The following is a 20,057-nucleotide window of genomic DNA, read 5'->3' as shown; positions in this document are numbered from 1 at the left end:
TCTCAGAGTTCCCTGTCTCAGAGTTCCCTGTCTCAGTGCTGTCTGTGGTGTACGGGACAGTCCCTGTCTCAGAGTTCCCTGTCTCAGAGTTCCCTGTCTCAGAGTTCCCTGTCTCAGTGCTGTCTGTGGTGTACGGGACAGTCCCTGTCTCGGAGTTCCCTGTCTCGGAGTTCCCTGTCTCAGTGCTGTCTGTGGTGTACGGGACAGTCCCTGTCTCGGAGTTCCCTGTCTCGGAGTTCCCTGTCTCGGTGCTGTCTGTGGTGTACGGGACAGTCCCTGTCTCGGAGTTCCCTGTCTCGGAGTTCCCTGTCTCGGAGTTCCCTGTCTCAGTGCTGTCTGTGGTGTACGGGACAGTCCCTGTCACGGAGTTCCCTGTCTCGGAGTTCCCTGTCTCAGTGCTGTCTGTGATGTATGGGACGGTTCCCTGTCTCGGAGTTCCCTGTCTCGGAGTTCCCTGTCTCGGAGTTCCCTGTCTCGGAGTTCCCTGTCTCAGTGCTGTCTGTGGTGTACGGGACAGTCCCTGTCTCAGAGTTCCCTGTCTCAGAGTTCCCTGTCTCAGAGTTCCCTGTCTCAGAGTTCCCTGTCTCAGAGTTCCCTGTCTCGGTGCTGTCTGTGGTGTACGGGACAGTCCCTGTCTCGGAGTTCCCTGTCTCGGAGTTCCCTGTCTCGGAGTTCCCTGTCTCGGTGCTGTCTGTGGTGTACGGGACAGTCCCTGTCTCGGAGTTCCCTGTCTCGGAGTTCCCTGTCTCGGAGTTCCCTGTCTCAGTGCTGTCTGTGGTGTACGGGACAGTCCCTGTCTCGGAGTTCCCTGTCTCAGTGCTGTCTGTGATGTATGGGACGGTTCCCATGTCAGAGTTCCCTGTCTCGGAGTTCCCTGTCTCGGAGTTCCCTGTCTCGGAGTTCCCTGTCTCAGTGCTGTCTGTGGTGTACGGGACAGTCCCTGTCTCCGAGTTCCCTGTCTCCGAGTTCCCTGTCTCCGAGTTCCCTGTCTCCGAGTTCCCTGTCTCAGTGCTGTCTGTGGTGTACGGGACAGTCCCTGTCTCGGAGTTCCCTGTCTCGGAGTTCCCTGTCTCGGAGTTCCCTGTCTCGGAGTTCCCTGTTGCATCACGAGGTGCTTCTGCTTTCAGCACCACTGACTGGGTCATGTGAGCTGGCAGTAGATCACCTAATGACACAGTTGTCCAACTGGCTGAATGGCTACCAGTTATTTAATCGTCTCCTTGAATGGGGATTGAGCCATATCTGGGAGAGGTGAGAACTATTGCAGAGCTTTGACCTCTTGTTACTGCACTATACCACCACTGCCACAATGAGCTGATAACTTTGGTGAAATCTTTTCTTTCTAAATGCAAATCGATTTCAAAACAATCGTCATGTGCTTAAATCAGGAGCTGTAATGTAGACTGACTGAATGAGCAGTGCAGCTTGTAAATAATGGCAACACCAGGGATAGGATCTCCCAATCCCAGATATTCACCCAATCCCAGATACCCACAGCCCAGCATCTTCCCTATCCCGATATTATCAGCCCAGCACCTTCCCTATCCCAGATATTCACCAGCAGGCATCTTTCTTCTCCGGATATTATCAGTTCGGCATCTTCCCTATCCCGATATTATCAGCCCAGCACCTTCCCTATCCCGGATATTCACCAGCAGGCATCTTTCTTCTCCGGATATTATCAGTTCGGCATCTTCCCTATCCCGGATATTATCAGCTTGGCATCTTCCCTATCCCGGATGGTCAATGTTTCCTCACAGGCATTGAAGCAGCTGGTGTCTGAAACAAGAAGAATTAACTTTCATTCACCGTCCTGTTCCTTTCAACCTTTCTTAGTCTGGGACAATCAAATCATCACCAAGAGCTCACCAATCTGAGATTATCCATCATCAGCCTTCCAGAACTCAAACTAACCAGTTTCTGACGATCATTAACCCATTGAACATGATAACCAATCAAAGCAAACCTATTATCACCACTTGTGAATCTCTCACCTGGTGCAATCATATACGGGTTAGTACACATGACCAGGGCACTAGCATAACTAATACCATGAAGTATTGGATGTGATAAACATAGGGAGACAGGAAGTATTAATGAGATTAGCATCCTTGAAAGTTGATAAATAACCAGGGCCGGATGAAATGTACCCTAGGCTGTTAAAAGAAGCAAGAGAGGAAATAGCAGAGGGTCGGACCATCATTTTCCAGTCCTCACTGGATACAGGTGTGGTGCCGGAGGATTGGAGAACTGCTAACTTTGTCCCTCTGTTTAAAAAGGGAGTGAAGGATAGACCGAATAATTACAGGCCAGTCAGTCTAACCTCAGTAGTGGGCAAATTATTGGAATCTATTCTGAGAGACAGGATAAACTGTCACTTAGAAAGGCACAGGTTAATCAAGGATAGTCAGCATGGATTTGTTAAGGGAAGACTTGTTTGACCAACTTGATTGAATTTTTTGAAGAAGTAACAAGGAAGATAGATGAGGGTAGTGCAGTTGATGTGGTCTGCATGGATTTTAGCAAGGCTTTTGACATGGTCCCACATTGCAGACTGGCTAAAAAAACATTATCTCATGGGATCCAGGGAAATGTAGCAAGATGGATACAAAATTGGCTCAGTGGCTGGAAACAAAGGGTAATTGTTGATGAGTGTTTTTGCGACTGGAGAGCTGTTTCCAGTGGTGTTCCGCAGGGCTCAGTACTGGGTCCCCTGCTTTTTGTAGTGTATATATTAACAATTTGGACATAAATGTCGGGGGCACGATCAAGAGTTTGCAGACAACACAAAGATTGGCCGTGTGGTCGATAGTAAGGAGGATAGCTGTAGGCTGCAGGAAGATATTGATGGTCTGGTCAGATGAAGAGAAAAGTGGCAAATGGAATTCAGCCTGGAGAAGTGTGAGGTGATGCATTTGGGGAGATCAAACAAGGCAATGGAATACATGATTAATGGGAAAATACTGAGAAGTGTAGAGGAAGTGAGGGACCTTGGAGTGAATGTCCACAGATCCCTGAAGGTAGCAGGACAGGTCGATAAGGTGGTTAAGAAGGCATATGGAATCCTTTCCTTTATTAACCAAGGTATAGAATATAAGAGCAGGGAGGTTATTCTGGAACTATATAAATCATTGGTTCGGCCACAACTTGAGTACTGTGTGCAGTTCTGGTCACCTCATTACAGAAAGGATGTAATTGCATTAGAGAGGGTACAGAGGAGATTTACGAGGATGTTGCCAGGACTGGAAAAATGCAGCTATGAGGAAAGATTGGATAGGCTGGTGTTGTTCTCCTTGGAACAGAGAAGGCTGAGGGAAAATCTGATTGAAATGTACAACATTTTGAGGGGCCTGGATAGAGTGGAGGTGAAGGGTCTATTCACCTTAGCAGAGAGGTCAGTGACGAGGGGGCATAGATTTAAAGTGATTGGTAGAAAAATTAGAGTGGAGATGAGGAAAAGCTTTTTCACCCAGAGGGTGGTGCTGGTCTGGAACTCACTGCCTGAAAGGGTAGTTGAGGCAGAAACCCTCAACTCATTCAAAAGGAATCTGGATATGCACCTCAAGTGCTGTAATCTGCAGGGCTACGGATCAAATGTGGGAAGGTGGGATTAGAATAGGTGGATTGTTTTTCGGCCGGCACAGACACGATGGGCCAAGTGGCCTCTTTCTGTGCCGTAAACTTTCTATGATTCTATGAACAGTACTATGACCAGTACACTAGCATAACTAGTACCGTGACTGGTATGCTAGCATGACTAATACTGTGACCAGTACACTAGTATAACTAGTAACATGACCAGTACACCACCATGACAAATATGCTAGTATAACTGCTACCATGATCAGTACCAGGGCAATAAACTGGCATAGCTAGTAGCATGATCATTACACTAGCTTTACCAGTCCATGATCAGTACTGTAGCATGACCAGTAATCTTGCCTAACTAGTACCATGACCAGTGCTGCAACTAGTTCTGTGACCAGTTCACCATTGTACCAGTTTCAGAGGTGGTGAATTCATGTCCCAGCCCAGTGAGAGGTGAAATTGAATTCAGTTGATATGATCAGTTGACTAAGAAGTGGAGTAGTTTCCATCTGAACTGAAGACTAAAGCTGTATCATTGTCACTGGGGACCCCTCAGGTACAGCGACTGCTCTATTCCACCTTACAGGGACAAACCCAGCAATGAAACATGGTCTTTTCAGCATCACCCACATCCCAAGAACAAATTAAAAACACTCCGCGAATACAGAGCATTATCCAAGTGGAACCTGTGTCTGTCCTTTGTACATTCTGAATAGATGAACAATTGCCAATCAGAAAGAGGAGCACCGCTGGTATGTTGTGTGTGATTGTTCATACAGAACTGGGTGGTAAGGATGACTCGCTGACTCCAGCCTTTCCGACAGGAGTCCGTACCAGGAAATCTTTCTTCACCTTCCAGCTTGCCTTCACAGCTGATGCAGGGTTAAGAGGGAATGGTGGTTGGGATGTGACCTGCTGAGGGACATCCGGACACCCCATAGGAGACATAGAAATTGCTTTGCATTATTATCAGATGAGGAGAGAGGAAGGTAGGACTGGAAACAAGCACTGCTCTCTCTCTGGTCAGTGTCAGCGTTCAAACACACATTACACAAGATAAAGTGACGTCAGCACAAGGGAAGCAGCTGATGGGTAAGTTGCCGGTGAGTCTTTAACAGTTTAAGTCTTAAGTTTATTTCAGCTAAGTCAGTTAATAGTCGAATAAATAGAGCCATGGCAGGGCACCTCAGTCCCGTGGAATGCACATCCTGTTCCATGTGGGATCTCTAGGATACTTCTATGTCTTGGACAACCAAATGAGCAGGAAGTGTCATCTACTAGAGGAGCTTGACCTCCACGTTTCAGAGCTCTAGCAGCAGCTGGCATCACTGCCACGTATCCGTGAGGCTCGAGTGTTTTGTGGATAGCATGTTTCTGGACGTGGTCACCCCACAGCTTAAGGGTCTGCAAGCAAAGGGAATGGGTGACCACAGGCAGTCAAGAAGAAACAGGCAGGTAGTGCAGGAGACCTGAGTGTATCTCACTCTGCAACCACTATTCAGTTCTGAGTACTGGTGAGAGTGATGGTTCCTCTGGGGAGAGCCAGGTCCACAGCACCATGGGTGAATCAACTGTTCAGGGGGGGCAGGAGAAAGATTGGGAAAGCAATAGTGATGGGAATTCCATAGTCAGGGGAACTGACAGGCATTTCTGCGGCTGCAGATGTGACTCCAGGATGGTGTGTTGCCTCCCTGGTACCAGGGTCCGGGATGTCACTGAGCGGCTGCAGAGCATCCTGAGGGAGGAGGGTGAACAGCCAGTGGTCATTGTCCTTAATGGTACCAATGACATCGGGAGAAAGAGGGATGAGGTCCTGCAGGCAGAGTTTTGGGAGCTAGGAAAGAAACTAGCAAGCAGGACCTCAGAGGTAGTAATCTCTGGATTATTCCCAGAACCACATGCGAGTGAATGTAGAAATTGGAGGATAGAGCAGATGGATATATGGCTGGAGAGATGGCGCAGGAGGGAGGGCTTTAGATTTCTGGGAAATTGGGACCTGTTCTAGGGGAGATCGGACCGGATGAGTTGCACTGAACAAAGCCGGGACCAATACCCTTGCGGGACGATTTACTAGTACTATTGGGGAGGGTTTGAACTAATTTGGCAGGGGTGTGGGAACCAGGAGGTAATATTAGCGAGGAAAACTAAAGTGCACAGAGAACTGGGAGAGATAGATAGCACTAGAGTAGAGAATAGTAAAGTATTAGGTGGGGTCAGAGTAAGAGGGAAAGTAATAAAGTCTAAATTAGGTTTACAGTGTCTGTATGTGAATGCGTGGAGTGTGGTAAATAAGGTTGATGAGCTACAGGTGCAGATAGCCATGTGGAAATATGATGTTGTGCTGATAACGGAGACTCAGCTCAAAAAAAAGGCAGGACTGGGGACTAAAATATTCCTGGATACAAGGTGTTCAGGAAAGGGAGGAAAGGAGGAGGGGTAGCAATATTGATAAGGAGAACATTACAATGCTGGAGAGAGAGGATGTCCTAGAGGGGCAAGGACAGAATCTATGGTTAGAGTTAAGAAACAATAGAGATGCCATTACATTGCTGGGTGTATTCGATAGGCCACCAACTAGTGGGAAAGATGTGGAGGAACAAATTTACAGGAAAATTACAGAGAGGTGCAAGATGTATAGAGTAATTATAATTGGGGAATTTAATTATCCAAACATAGACTGGGATAGTAGTAGTGTAAAGGGCAGAGAGGGGCAAGAGTTTTTGAAGTGTGTTCAGTTTTCTAGATCACTTTACTTTCGACCTATCAAGGAAGGAGACATTACTGAACTGGTTCTGGGTAAGTACATCAACGATCAGGAGGGGAGCATTTAGAGAACAACTGACCATAATATTGTGAAGTTTAGGTTAGCTATGAACATATAATCTAGCAGCAGGAGTAGACCCTTGAGCTTACTCTGCCATTCAATTATGGCTGATGGAAAAAGACAAGGAGCCTTTAAACAGGAGATGGTTTGAGTACAATCCTACCAGGGGGGCAAGGTAGGACAAACAAGGTAGAAAAAGAGAGAGTAAGATGAAGCAGAAAGAGGGTGAATATGACAATTGGCCTTCCCCAATTAATTACTTTTACTCTGGATCACTCCTTGTCCTATTCCATCAGCCATAATTGTATTGAATGGCAGAGTAGGCTCAAGGGGGTGTATGGTTTACTCCTGCTGCATGCAAACAGTCAGGGAGAGATAGAGGAGCAGATATGTAGGCAAATCTCAGAGAGGTGTAAAAATAATAATAGGGGATTTCAACTTATCAAATAACAATTGAGATAGTCTTAGTGCAAAAGGCTTAAAAAGGGCAGAATTCTTAAAATGCATACAGGAGAGTTTTTTGAGCCAGTATATAGAAAGTCCTACAAGAGAAGGGGCAGTACTGGACCTAATCCTAGGGAATGAAGATGGACAAGTGGTAGAAGTATCAGTGGGGGTACATTTCGGGGATAGTGACCATAACTCTGTAAGATTTAAGGTAGTTATGGAAAAGGACAAAGACAGGTCAGAAATAAAGATACTGAATTGGGGGAAGGCCGATTTCAATATGATAAAACAGGATCTGGCCAAAGTGGACTGGGAGCAGCTACTTGTAGGAAAGTCTACATCAGACCAGTGGGAGTCATTCAAAAAGGAAAGAGTGAGAGTTCAGAGCCAACATGTACCCGTTAAGGTGAAGGGTAGGACCAACAGGCCCAGGGAACCCTGGATGTCAAGGGATATAGAGGATTGGATCAGGAAAAAAAAGGAGGCTTATGGCAGATTCAGAGTGCTGAAAACAACGGAGGCCCGAGAGGAGTATAGAAAGTGTAGGGGGGGGGGGGGGGTACTTAAAAAAGTAATTAGGAGAGCGAAGAGGGGACATGAAAAAACACTAGCGGGCAAGATAAAGGAAAATCCAAAGGCGTTTTATAAGTATATTAAGGGCAAGAGGATAACCAGGGAAAGAGTAGGGCCCATTAGGGACAAAGGTGGCAATCTGTGTGTGGAGCCGAAGGACGTAGGTGAGGTTTTGAACGATTATTTTTTAAATGATTACTTTTCATCTGTGTTCACTATGGAGAAGGACGATGTAGGTGTAGAGATCAGGGAGGGGGATTGTGATATACTTGAACATATTAGCATTGAAAGGAAGTATTAGATGTTTTAGCCGGCTTAAAAGTGGATAAATCCCCAGGCCCAGATGAGATGTATCCCAGGCTGTTGTGTGAGGCAAGGGAGGAGATAGCAGGGGCTCTGACACAAATTTTCAGATCCTCTCTGGCCACAGGAGAGGTGCCAGAGGACTGGAGGACAGCAAATGTGGTACCATTATTCAAGAAGGGTAGCAGGGATAAACCAGGTAATTACAGGCCGGTGAGTCTAACATCAGTGGTTGGGAAACTATTGGAAAAGATTCGGAGGGACAGGATTAATCTCCACTTGGAGAGGCAGGGATTAATCAGGGATAGTCAGCATGGCTTTGTCAGGGGGAGATCGTGTCTCAGAAACTTGATTGAATTTTTCGAGGAGGTGACTAGATGTATAGATGAGGGTAAAGCAGTTGATGTAGTCTACATGGACTTCAGTAAGGCTTTTGATAAGGTCCCACATGGGAGATTGGTTATGAAGGTAAGAGCCCATGGGATCCAGGGCAATTTGGCAAATTGGATCCAAAATTGGCTTAGTGGCAGGAGGCAGAGGGTGATGGTCGAGGGTTGTTTTTGCAAGTGGAAGCCTGTGACCAGTGGTGTACCACAGGGATTGGTGCTGGGATCCTTGCTGTTTGTAGTGTAGTTCAGTTCTGGGTATTGCTTGTGCAGAGTTTGCAAGTTCTCCCTGTGACCGCGTGGGTTTCCGCCGGGTGCTCCGGTTTCCTCCCACAGCCAAAGACTTGCAGCTTGATAGGTAAATTGGCCATTGTAAATTGCCCCTAGTATAGGTAGGAGAATTGAGGGAAGGTGGGAATGTGGTAGGGAATATGGGAATAATGTAGGATTAGTATAAATGGGTGGTTGATGGTCGGCACAGACTCAGTGGGCCGAAGGGCCTGTTTCAGTGCTGTATCTCTCTATGACTATTATTGGACGATATAGATGGGCTGGTAAGATGGGCAGAGCTGTGGCAAATGGAATTTAATCCTGAGAAGTGTGAGGTGATGCATTTTGGGAGGACTAACAAGGCAAGGGAATATATAATGGATGGTAGGACCCTAGGAAGTACAGAAGGTCAGAGGGACCTTGGTGTACTTGTCCATAGAAGGCAGCAGCACAGGTAGATAAGGTGGTTAGGAAGGCATATGGGATACTTGCCTTTATTAGCCGAGGCATAGAATATAAGAGCAGGGAGGTTATGATGGAGCTGTATAAAACGCTAGTTAGGTCACAGCTGGAGTACTGTGTACAGTTCTGGGCACCACCCTATAGGAAGGATGTGATTGCATTTGAGAGGGTGCAGAGGAGATTCACCAGGATGTTGCCTGGGCTGGAGCATTTCAGCTATGAAGAGAGACTGGATAGACTAGGGTTGTTTTCCTTAGAACAGAGAAGGCTGAGGGGGGACATGACTGAGGTATGGAAAATTACGAGGGGCATTGATAGGTTAGATAGGAAGAAACTTTTTCCCTTAGCGGAGGGGTCAATAACCAGGGGGCATAGATTTAAGGTAAGAGGCAGGAGGTTTAGAGGGGATTTGAGGAAAGGATTTTTCACCCAGAGGGTGGTTGGAATCTGGAACACACTACCTGAAGTGGTGGTAGAAGCAGGAACCCTCACAACATTTAAGAAGTATTTAGATGAGCACTTGAAACGCCATAGCATACAAGGCTACGGGCCAAGTGCTGGAAAATGGGGTTAGAATAGATAGGTGCTTGATGGCTGGCAGAGACACGATGGGCCGAAGGGCCTGTTTCTGTGCTGTATAACTCTATGACTCGATGACAAATGTCAGATTGTTAACAGAAGTGAGAACTAGGCTGAATATAGAAAGTTCAGAAGGAAAGTGAAGAAAGAAATGAGAAGCAAAGAGAGTATGAGAAGAGAATGGCAGCTAAAAGGGAATCCAAATGTCTTCTATCGGCACATAAATAGTAAAAGACTGGTAAAAGGAAGAGTGGGGATTAAAAAGGGGATTTATGCATGAAAGCAGAGGGCAGGACTGAGACACTAAATGAGTATCGTGCTTCTGCTTTTACCGAGGAAGATGATGCTGCCAAAGTCATAGTGAAAGAGGAGGTAGGTGATAAAGAGGAGGTATTAGAAAGGCTGGCTGTATTTAAAGTTGATAAATCAGCAGGACCGAATGAGATACATCTGAGAATATTGAAGGAATGAAGGGGGAAAATTGCGGAGGCACTGACCATAATCTTCAATCCTTTTTAGACTCGGGGGTGGTGCCAAAGGGCCGGAGAATTGCAAATGTTCCAACCTTGTTCAAAAAGGGTGTAATGATAACCCCAGCAACCACAGGCCAGTCAGTTTAACCTTGATGGTGGGAAAACTTTTACAAACAATAATTTGGAACAAAATTAACAGTCACTTGGACAAATGTGGGTTAATTAGGGAAAGCCAGCATGGATTTTATCGGGCAAATTGTGTTTAACTAATTTGCTTGAGTATTTTGATGAAGTAACATCGACCTAGGCACCGGAAACGACAACGGCAAACCCAGCCCTGTCGACCCTGCAAAGTCCTCCTTACTAACATCTGGGGGCTTGGGCCAAAGTTGGGAGAGCTGTCCCACAGACTAGTCAAGCAACAGCCTGACATAGTCATACTCACGGAATCATACCTTACAGACAATATCCCAGACACTGCAATCACTATCCCTGGGTATGTCCTGTCCCACCGGCAGGACAGACCCAGCAGAGGTGGTGGCACAGTGGTATACAGTAGGGAGGGAGTTGCCCTGGGAGTCCTCAACATCGACTCCAGACCCCATGAAGTCTTATGGCATCAGGTCAAACATGGGAAAGGTAACCTCCTACTGATTACCACCTACCGCCCTCCTTCAGCTGATGACTCAGTACTCCTCCATGTTGAACACCACTTGGAGGAAGCACTGAGGGTGGCAAGGGCACAAATGTACTCCGGGTGGGGGACTTCAATGTCCATCACCAAGAGTGGCTCGATAGCACCACTACTGACTGAGCTGGCCGAGTCCTAAAGGACATAGCTGCTAGATTGGGTCTGCGGCAGGTGGTGGGGGAACCAAGAGGGAAAAACATACTTGACCTCGTCCTCACCAATCTGCCTGCCGCAGATGCTTCTGTCTATGACTGTATTGGTAGGAGTGACCACAGTCACAGTCCCTGTGGCGATGTAGTCCCGCCTTCACATTGAGGATACCCGTCTTCGTGTAGTGTGGCGCTTTCTTTGGCCTCCTTGTCTCGAGAGACAATGGATACGCGCCTGGAGGTGGTCAGTGGTTTGTGAAGCAGCGCCTGGAGTGGCTATAAAGGCCAATTCTGGAGTGACAGACTCTTCCACAGGTGCTGCAGAGAAATTTGTTTGTCGGGGCTGTTACACAGTTGGCTCTCCCCTTGCGCTTTTGTCTTTTTTCCTGCCAACTGCTAAGTCTCTTCGACTCGCCACAATTTAGCCCCGCCTTTATGGCTGCCCGCCAGCTCTGGCGAACGCTGGCAACTGACTCCCACGACTTGTGATCAATGTCACAGGACTTCATGTCGCGTTTGCAGACGTCTTTAAAGCGGAGACATGGATGGCCGGTGGGTCTGATACCAGTGGCGAGCTCGCTGTACAATGTGTCTTTGGGGATCCTGCCATCTTCCATGCGGCTCACATGGCCAAGCCATCTCAAGCGCCGCTGACTCAGTAGTGTGTATAAGCTGGGGATGTTGGCCGCCTCGAGGACTTCTGTGTTGGAGATACGGTCCTGCCACCTGATGCCAAGTATTCTCCGGAGGCAGCGAAGATGGAATGAATTGAGACGTCGCTCTCGGCTGACGTACGTTGTCCAGGCCTCGCTGCCGTAGAGCAAGGTACTGAGGACACAGGCTTGATACAATTGGACTTTTGTGTTCGGACTGTTGTGTGGCACTATCACCGTGCTAAATGGGATAGATTTCAAACAGATCTAGCAATGCAAAACTGGGCATCCATGAGGCGCTGTGGGCCATCAGCAGCAGCAGAATTGTACTCAACCACAATGTGTAACCTCATGGCCCGGCATATCCCCCACTCTACCATTACCATCAAGCCAGGAGACCAACCCTGGTTCAATGAAGAGTGCAGGACGGCATGCCAGGAGCAGCACCAGGCATACCTCAAAATGAGGTGTCACCCTGGTGAAGCTACAACACAGGACTATCTGGGTGCCAAACTGCGTAAACAGCAAGCGATAGACAGAGCTAAGCGATCCCATAACCAACGGATCAGATCGAAGCTCTGCAGTCCTGCCACATCCAGTCGTGAATGGTGGTGGACAATAAAACAACTAACTGGAGGAGGAGGAGGCGCCACAAATATCTCCATCCTCAATGATGGGGGAGCCCAGCACATCAGTGCGAAAGATAAGGCTGAAGCATTTGCAACAATCTTCAGCCAGAAGTGCCGAGTTGATGATGCATCTCGGCCTCCTCCTGAAGTCCCCAGCATCACAGATGCCAGACTTCAGCCAATTCGATTCAGTCCCCGTGATATCAAGAAACAACTGACGAAACGACTGAAGTCAGTAATATCCCCCCCTCCCTCCTCCTCCGCTCCGGTCAGTAATATCCCCCCCTCCCTCCTCCTCCGCTCCGGTCAGTAATATCCCCCCCTCCCTCCTCCTCCGCTCCGGTCAGTAATATCCCCCCCTCCCTCCTCCCCCGCTCCGGTCAGTAATATCCCCCCCTCCCGGTCAGTAATATCCCCCCCTCCCTCCTCCCCCGCTCCGGTCAGTAATATCCCCCCCTCCCGGTCAGTAATATCCCCCCCTCCCTCCTCCCCCGCTCCGGTCAGTAATATCCCCCCCTCCCTCCTCCCCCGCTCCGGTCAGTAATATCCCCCCCTCCCTCCTCCCCCGCTCCGGTCAGTAATATCCCCCACTCCCTCCTCCTCCTCTCCGGTCAGTAATATCCCCCCCTCCCTCCTCCTCCGCTCCGGTCAGTAATATCCCCCCCTCCCTCCTCCTCCGCTCCGGTCAGTAATATCCCCCCCTCCCTCCTCCTCCGCTCCGGTCAGTAATATCCCCCCCTCCCTCATCCCCCCCTCCCTCCTCCCCCGCTCCGGTCAGTAATATCCCCCCCTCCCTCCTCCCCCGCTCCGGTCAGTAATATCCCCCCCTCCCTCCTCCCCCGCTCCGGTCAGTAATATCCCCCCCTCCCTCCTCCCCCGCTCCGGTCAGTAATAGCCCCCACTCCCTCCTCCTCCTCTCCGGTCAGTAATATCCCCCCCCTCCCTCCTCCCCCGCTCCGGTCAGTAATATCCCCCCTCCCTCCTCCCCCTCTCCGGTCAGTAATAGCCCCCCCTCCCTCCTCCTCCTCCTCTCCGGTCAGTAATATCCCCCCCTCCCTCCTCCTCCTCTCCGGTCAGTAATATACCCCCCCCCCCTCCTCCCCCGCTCCGGTCAGTAATATCCCTCCTCCCCCTCTCCGGTCAGTAATAGCCCCCCCTCCCTCCTCCTCCGCTCCGGTCATTAATATCCCCCCCTCCCTCCTCCCCCGCTCCGGTCAGTAATATCCCCCCCTCCCTCCTCCTCCGCTCCGGTCAGTAATATCCCCCCCTCCCTCATCCCCCCCTCCCTCCTCCTCCGCACCGGCCACATTGATTACACTCACCAGTGGAGTCTGTGTGTTGAGAGGCAGCATTTTCCCAGGAATTCCCAGTTTCTTTGGCTGATTTTCCAGTTTCACCGAGACTATTTGACTTTTCCTGAATTTTGGTGGTGCCGGTCGCGGAGGCTTGGGATTCCCGGCATTGTGCTTGGGTACAGACAGAGGACGCACAAAGTTAACTGGCCGGGAGCCCACTGGGTGTTTGGGCTTCACCAGTGGACGTCCAGACACCTGTGTGAACATCAGAGCTCAGTGTCAGTGTCCTCCGCCCTTCGTCCCTCCATCAGTACAGACCCTCGCTCCTCCGCCCCTCGTCCCTCCATCAGTACAGCCCCTCGCTCCTCCGCCCCTCGTCCCTCCATCAGTACAGCCCCTCGTCCCTCCGCCCCTCGTCCCTCCATCAGTACAGCCCCTCGCTCCTCCGCCCCTCGTCCCTCCATCAGTACAGCCCCTCGCTCCTCCGCCCCTCCATCTGTACAGCCCCTCGCTCCTCCACCCCTCGCTCATCCATCAGTACAGCCCCTCGCTCCTCCACCCCTCGCTCCTCCATCAGTACAGCCCCTCGCTCCTCCACCCCTCGCTCCTCCATCAGCAAAACTCCTCGCTCCTCCACCCCTCGTTCCTCCATCAGCATGGCCCCTCTTTCTATTGTTGGATAAGGTCACTCTGTGGTAATGGTCACCCCGTGGTAATGGTCACCCCGTGGTAATGGTCACCCCCGGTAATGGTCACCCTGTGGTAATGGTCACCCTGTGGTAATGGTCACCCCCGGTAATGGTCACCCCCGGTAATGGTCACCCCCGGTAATGGTCACCCCCGGTAATGGTCAACCTGTGGTAATGGTCAACCTGTGGTAATGGTCAACCTTGGTAATGGTCAACCTTGGTAATGGTCAACCTTGGTAATGGTTACCCCCGGTAGTGGTCACCCTGTGGTAGTGGTCACTCTGTGGTAATGGTCACTCTGTGGTAATGGTCATCCCTGTGGTAATGGTCATCCCTGTGGTAATGGTCATCCCTGTGGTAATGGTCATCCCTGTGGTAATGGTCACCCCCGGTAATGGTCACTCTGTGGTAATGGTCACTCTGTGGTAATGGTCACCCCTGTGGTAATGGTCATCCCTGTGGTAATGGTCATCCCTGTGGTAATGGTCATCCCCGGTAATGGTCATCCCCGGTAATGGTCATCCCCGGTAATGGTCAACCTGTGGTAATGGTCAACCCTGTGGTAATGGTCAACCCTGTGGTAATGGTCAACCCTGTGGTAATGGTCACTCTGTGGTAATGGTCATCCCTGTGGTAGTGGTCAACCTGTGGTAATGGTCAACCCTGTGGTAATGGTCAACCCTGTGGTAATGGTCAACCCTGTGGTAATGGTCACTCTGTGGTAATGGTCACTCTGTGGTAATGGTCATCCCTGTGGTAGTGGTCACTCTGTGGTAATGGTCACTCTGTGGTAATGGTCACTCTGTGGTAATGGTCACTCTGTGGTAATGGTCATCCCTGTGGTAATGGTCATCCCTGTGGTAATGGTCACTCTGTGGTAATGGTCACTCTGTGGTAATGGTCATCCCTGTGGTAGTGGCCATCCCTGTGGTAGTGGCCATCCCTGTGGTAGTGGCCATCCCTGTGGTAGTGGTCATCCCCGGTAATGGTCAACCTGTGGTAATGGTCAACCTGTGGTAATGGTCATCCCTGTGGTAATGGTCATCCCTGTGGTAATGGTCACCCCCGGTAATGGTCACTCTGTGGTAATGGTCACCCCCGGTAATGGTCACTCTGTGGTAATGGTCATCCCTGTGGTAGTGGTCACTCTGTGGTAATGGTCACTCTGTGGTAATGGTCACTCTGTGGTAATGGTCATCCCTGTGGTAATGGTCATCCCTGTGGTAGTGGTCATCCCTGTGGTAATGGTCACCCTGTGGTAATGGTCACCCCTGTGGTAATGGTCGCCCCCGGTAATGGTCGCCCCCGGTAATGGTCGCCCCCGGTAATGGTCGCCCCCGGTAATGGTCACCCCTGTGGTAATGGTCACCCCTGTGGTAATGGTCATCCCTGTGGTAATGGTCGCCCCCTGTAATGGTCACTCTGTGGTAATGGTCATCCCTGTGGTAGTGGTCACTCTGTGGTAATGGTCATCCCTGTGGTAATGGTCATCCCTGTGGTAATGGTCATTCCTGTGGTAATGGTCATCCCTGTGGTAATGGTCATCCCTGTGGTAGTGGTCATCCCTGTGGTAGTGGTCATCCCTGTGGTAGTGGTCACCCCCGGTAACGGTCACCCCCGGTAACGGTCAACCCGTGGTAACGGTCAACCCGTGGTAATGGTCACCCCGTGGTAATGGTCACCCCGTGGTAATGGTCACCCCGTGGTAATGGTCACCCCGTGGTAATCCCAAAGCCTTTTATTGAAAATCCCAAAGCCTTTTATTCATATATAAGGAGCAAGAGGGTAACTAGAGAAAGGATTGGCCCACTTAAGGACAAAGGAGGAATGTTATGCGTGGAGTCAGAGAAAATGGGTGAGATTCTAAACGAGTACTTTGCATCGGTATTCACCGAGGAGAGGGACATGACGGATGTTGAGGTTAGGGACAGATGTTTGATTACTCTAGGTCAAGTCGGCATAAGGAGGGAGGAAGTGTTGGGTATTCTAAAAGGCATTAAGGTGGACAAGTCCCCGGGTCCGGATGGGATCTATCCCAGGTTACTGAGGGAAGCGAGAGAGGAAATAACTGGGGCCTTAACAGATATCTTTGCAGCATCCTTAAACACGGGTGAGGTCCCGGAGGACTGGAGAATTGCTAATGTTGTCCCCTTGTTTAAGAAGGGTAGCAGGGATAATCCAGGTAATTATAGACCGGTGAGCCTGACGTCAGTGGTAGGGAAGCTGCTGGAGAAGATATTGAGGGATAGGATCTATTCCCATTTGGAAGAAAATGGGCTTATCAGTGATAGGCAACATGGTTTTGTGCAGGGAAGGTCATGTCTTACCAACTTAATAGAATTCTTTGAGGAAGTGACAAAGTTGATTGATGAGGGAAGGGCTGTCGATGTCATATACATGGACTTCAGTAAGGCGTTTGATAAGGTTCCCCATGGTAGGCTGATGGAGAAAGTGAAGGCGCATGGGGTCCAGGGTGTACTAGCTAGATGGATAAAGAACTGGCTGGGCAACAGGAGACAGATAGTAGCAGTGGAAGGGAGTTTCTCAAAATGGAGACGTGTGACCAGTGGTGTTCCACAGGGATCCGTGCTGGGACCACTGTTGTTTGTGATATACATAAATGATTTGGAGAAAAGTATAGGTGGTCTGATTAGCAAGTTTGCAGATGACACTAAGATTGGTAGAGTAGCAGATAGTGAAGGGGACTGTCAGAGAATACAGCAGAATATAGATAGATTGGAGAGTTGGGCAGAGAAATGGCAGATGGAGTTCAATCAGGGCAAATGCGAGGTGATGCATTTTGGAAGATCCAATTCAAGAGTGAACTATACAGTAAATGGAAAAGTCCTGGGGAAAATTGATGTACAGAGAGATTTGGGTGTTCAGGTCCATTGTTCCCTGAAGGTGGCAAAGCAGGTCAATAGAGTGGTCAAGAAGGCATACGGCATGCTTTCCTTCATCGGACGGGGTATTGAGTACAAGGGTTGGCAGGTCATGTTACAGTTGTATAAGACTTTGGTTCGGCCACATTTGGAATACTGCGTGCAGTTCTGGTCGCCACATTACCAAAAGGATGTAGATGCTTTGGAGAGGGTGCAGAGGAGGTTCACCAGGATGTTGCCTGGTATGGAGGGCGCTAGCTATGAAGAGAGGTTGAGTAGATTAGGATTATTTTCATTAGAAAGACGGAGGTTGAGGGGGGACCTGATTGAGGTGTACAAAATCATGAGAGGTATAGACAGGGTGGATAGCAAGAAGCTTTTTCCCCAGAGTGGGGGATTCAATTACAAGGGGACACGAGTTCAAAGTGAGAGGGGAAAGGTTTAGGGGGGATATGCGTGGAAAGTTCTTTACGCAGAGGGTGGTGGGCACCTGGAACGCGTTGCCAGCGGAGGTGGTAGACGCGGGCACGATAGCGTCTTTTAAGATGTATCTAGACAGATACATGAATGGGCAGGAAGCAAAGAGATACAGACCCTTAGAAAATAGGTGACAGGTTTAGATAGAGGATCTGGATCGGCGCAGGCTTGGAGGGCCGAAGGGCCTGTTCCTGTGCTGTAATTTTCTTTGTTCTTTGTAATGGTCACCCCGTGGTAGTGGTCAACCCCGTGGTAGTGGTCAACCCCGTGGTAGTGGTCAACCCCGTGGTAGTGGTCACTCCGTGGTAATGGTCACTCCGTGGTAATGGTCCCCCCTTGGTAATGGTCACTCCGTGGTAATGGTCACTCCGTGGTAATGGTCCCCCCTTGGTATTGGTCCCCCCGTGGTAATGGTCATCCCGTGGTAATGGTCATCCCGTGGTAATGGTCACTCTGTGGTAATGGTCATCCCTGTGGTAATGGTCATCCCTGTGGTAATGGTCACACCGTGGTATTGGTCATCCCGTGGTAATGGTCACTCCGTGGTAATGGTCCCCCCTTGGTATTGGTCCCCCCTTGGTATTGGTCCCCCCTTGGTATTGGTCCCCCCGTGGTAATGGTCATTCCTGTGGTAATGGTCACTCCGTGGTATTGGTCCCCCCTTGGTATTGGTCCCCCCGTGGTACTGGTCACCCCGTGGTACTGGTCACCCCGTGGTATTGGTCACCCCGTGGTATTGGTCATCCCGTGGTAATGGGCATCCCTGTGGTAATGGTCCCCCCTGTGGTATTGGTCCACCCTTGGTAATGGTCACCCCGTGGTAATGGTCACCCCGTGGTAATGGTCACCCCGTGGTAATGGTCACCCCGTGGTAATGGTTACTCCGTGATAATGGTCACTCTGTGGTAGTGGTCACCCCGTGGTAGTGGTCACCCCGTGGTAGTGGTCACCCCGTGGTAGTGGTCACCCCGTGGTAATGGTCATCCCGTGGTAATGGTCATCCCTGTGGTAATGGTCATCCCTGTGGTAATTGTCACTCTGTGGTAATTGTCACTCTGTGGTAATTGTCACTCTGTGGTAATTGTCACTCTGTGGTAATGGTCACTCTGTGGTAATGGTCACTCTGTGGTAATGGTCCCCCCTGTGGTAATGGTCCCCCCTGTGGTAATGGTCACTCTGTGGTAATGGTCCCCCCTGTGGTAATGGTCCCCCCTGTGGTAATGGTCACCCCTTGGTAATGGTCACTCCGTGGTAATGGTCACTCCGTGGTAATGGTCACTCCGTGGTAATTGTCACTCCGTGGTAATTGTCACTCCGTGGTAATGGTCCCCCCTTGGTAATGGTCACCCCGTGGTAATGGTCACCCCGTGGTAATGGTCACCCCGTGGTAATGGTCATCCCGTGGTAATGGTCACTCTGTGGTAATGGTCACTCTGTGGTAATGGTCACTCTGTGGTAATGGTCATCCCTGTGGTAATGGTCCCTTGGTAATGGTCACTCTGTGGTAATGGTCACTCTGTGGTAATGGTCACTCTGTGGTAATGGTCATTCCTGTGGTAGTGGTCCCCCCTTGGTAATGGTCATTCCTGTGGTAATGGTCATTCCTGTGGTAATGGCCATCCCTGTGGTAATGGTCATCCCTGTGGTAATGGCCATTCCTGTGGTAATGGTCATCCCTGTGGTAATGGTCATCCCTGTGGTAATGGTCACTCTGTGGTAATGGTCACTCTGTGGTAATGGTCCCCCCTTGGTAATGGTCCCCCCGTGGTAATGGTCAACCCGTGGTAATGGTCAACCCGTGGTAATGGTCAACCCGTGGTAATGGTCAACCCGTGGTAATGGCTACTCTGTGGTAATGGTCACTCTGTGGTAATGGTCACTCTGTGGTAATGGTCATCCCTGTGGTAATGGCCACTCTGTGGTAATGGTCATCCCTGTGGTAATGGTCATCCCTGTGGTAATGGTCACTCTGTGGTAGTGGTCATCCCTGTGGTAATGGTCATCCCTGTGGTAATGGTCATTCCTGTGGTAATGGTCATTCCTGTGGTAATGGTCACCCCGTGGTAGTGGTCACTCTGTGGTAATGGTCATCCCTGTGGTAATGGCCACTCTGTGGTAATGGTCATCCCTGTGGTAATGGTCATTCTGTGGTAATGGTCACTCTGTGGTAGTGGTCATCCCTGTGGTAATGGTCATCCCTGTGGTAATGGCCATCCCTGTGGTAATGGTCATTCCTGTGGTAATGGTCATTCCTGTGGTAATGGTCCCCCCGTGGTAATGGTCCCCCCGTGGTAATGGTCCCCCCGTGGTAATGGTCCCCCCGTGGTAATGGTCACCCCGTGGTAATGGTCACCCCGTGGCAATGGTCACCCCGTGGTAATGGTCACCCCGTGGTAATGGTCCCCCCGTGGTAATGGTCCCCCCGTGGTAATGGTCACCCCGTGGTAATGGTCACCCCGTGGTAATGGTCACCCCGTGGTAATGGTCACCCCGTGGTAATGGTCCCCCCTTGGTAATGATCACTCCGTGGTATTGGTCCCCCCGTGGTAATGGTCACTCCGTGGTAATGGTCACTCCGTGGTATTGGTCACCCCGTGGTATTGGTCATCCCGTGGTAATGGTCCCCCCTGTGGTAATGGTCACTCTGTGGTATTGGTCCCCCCGTGGTAATGGTCACTCCGTGGTAA

General features: G+C 50.0%; 1 protein-coding gene across 1 annotated transcript in view; it reads right to left on the bottom strand.

The window, feature by feature from the left end:
- Window positions 1-354: 354 nt before the first annotated feature.
- The window catches only part of LOC137373719 (disintegrin and metalloproteinase domain-containing protein 19-like), a 259,745-nt gene continuing 240,042 nt past the window's right edge, over window positions 355-20,057 (bottom strand). The window contains exons 19-20 of the mRNA XM_068038956.1: window positions 13,350-13,577; window positions 355-1,779 (exon numbers count right to left, since the gene is read on the bottom strand). Of these exons, the coding sequence (XP_067895057.1) occupies window positions 1,744-1,779; window positions 13,350-13,577 (264 nt within the window). The 3' untranslated portion in view covers window positions 355-1,743. The remainder of the gene's footprint in view (window positions 1,780-13,349; window positions 13,578-20,057) is intronic.

This window comes from Heterodontus francisci, chromosome 1 (assembly GCF_036365525.1).
Source record: "Heterodontus francisci isolate sHetFra1 chromosome 1, sHetFra1.hap1, whole genome shotgun sequence".
Classification (NCBI taxonomy): Eukaryota; Metazoa; Chordata; class Chondrichthyes; order Heterodontiformes; family Heterodontidae; genus Heterodontus; species Heterodontus francisci.
This window is presented reverse-complemented; position numbering and strand designations above follow the sequence as displayed.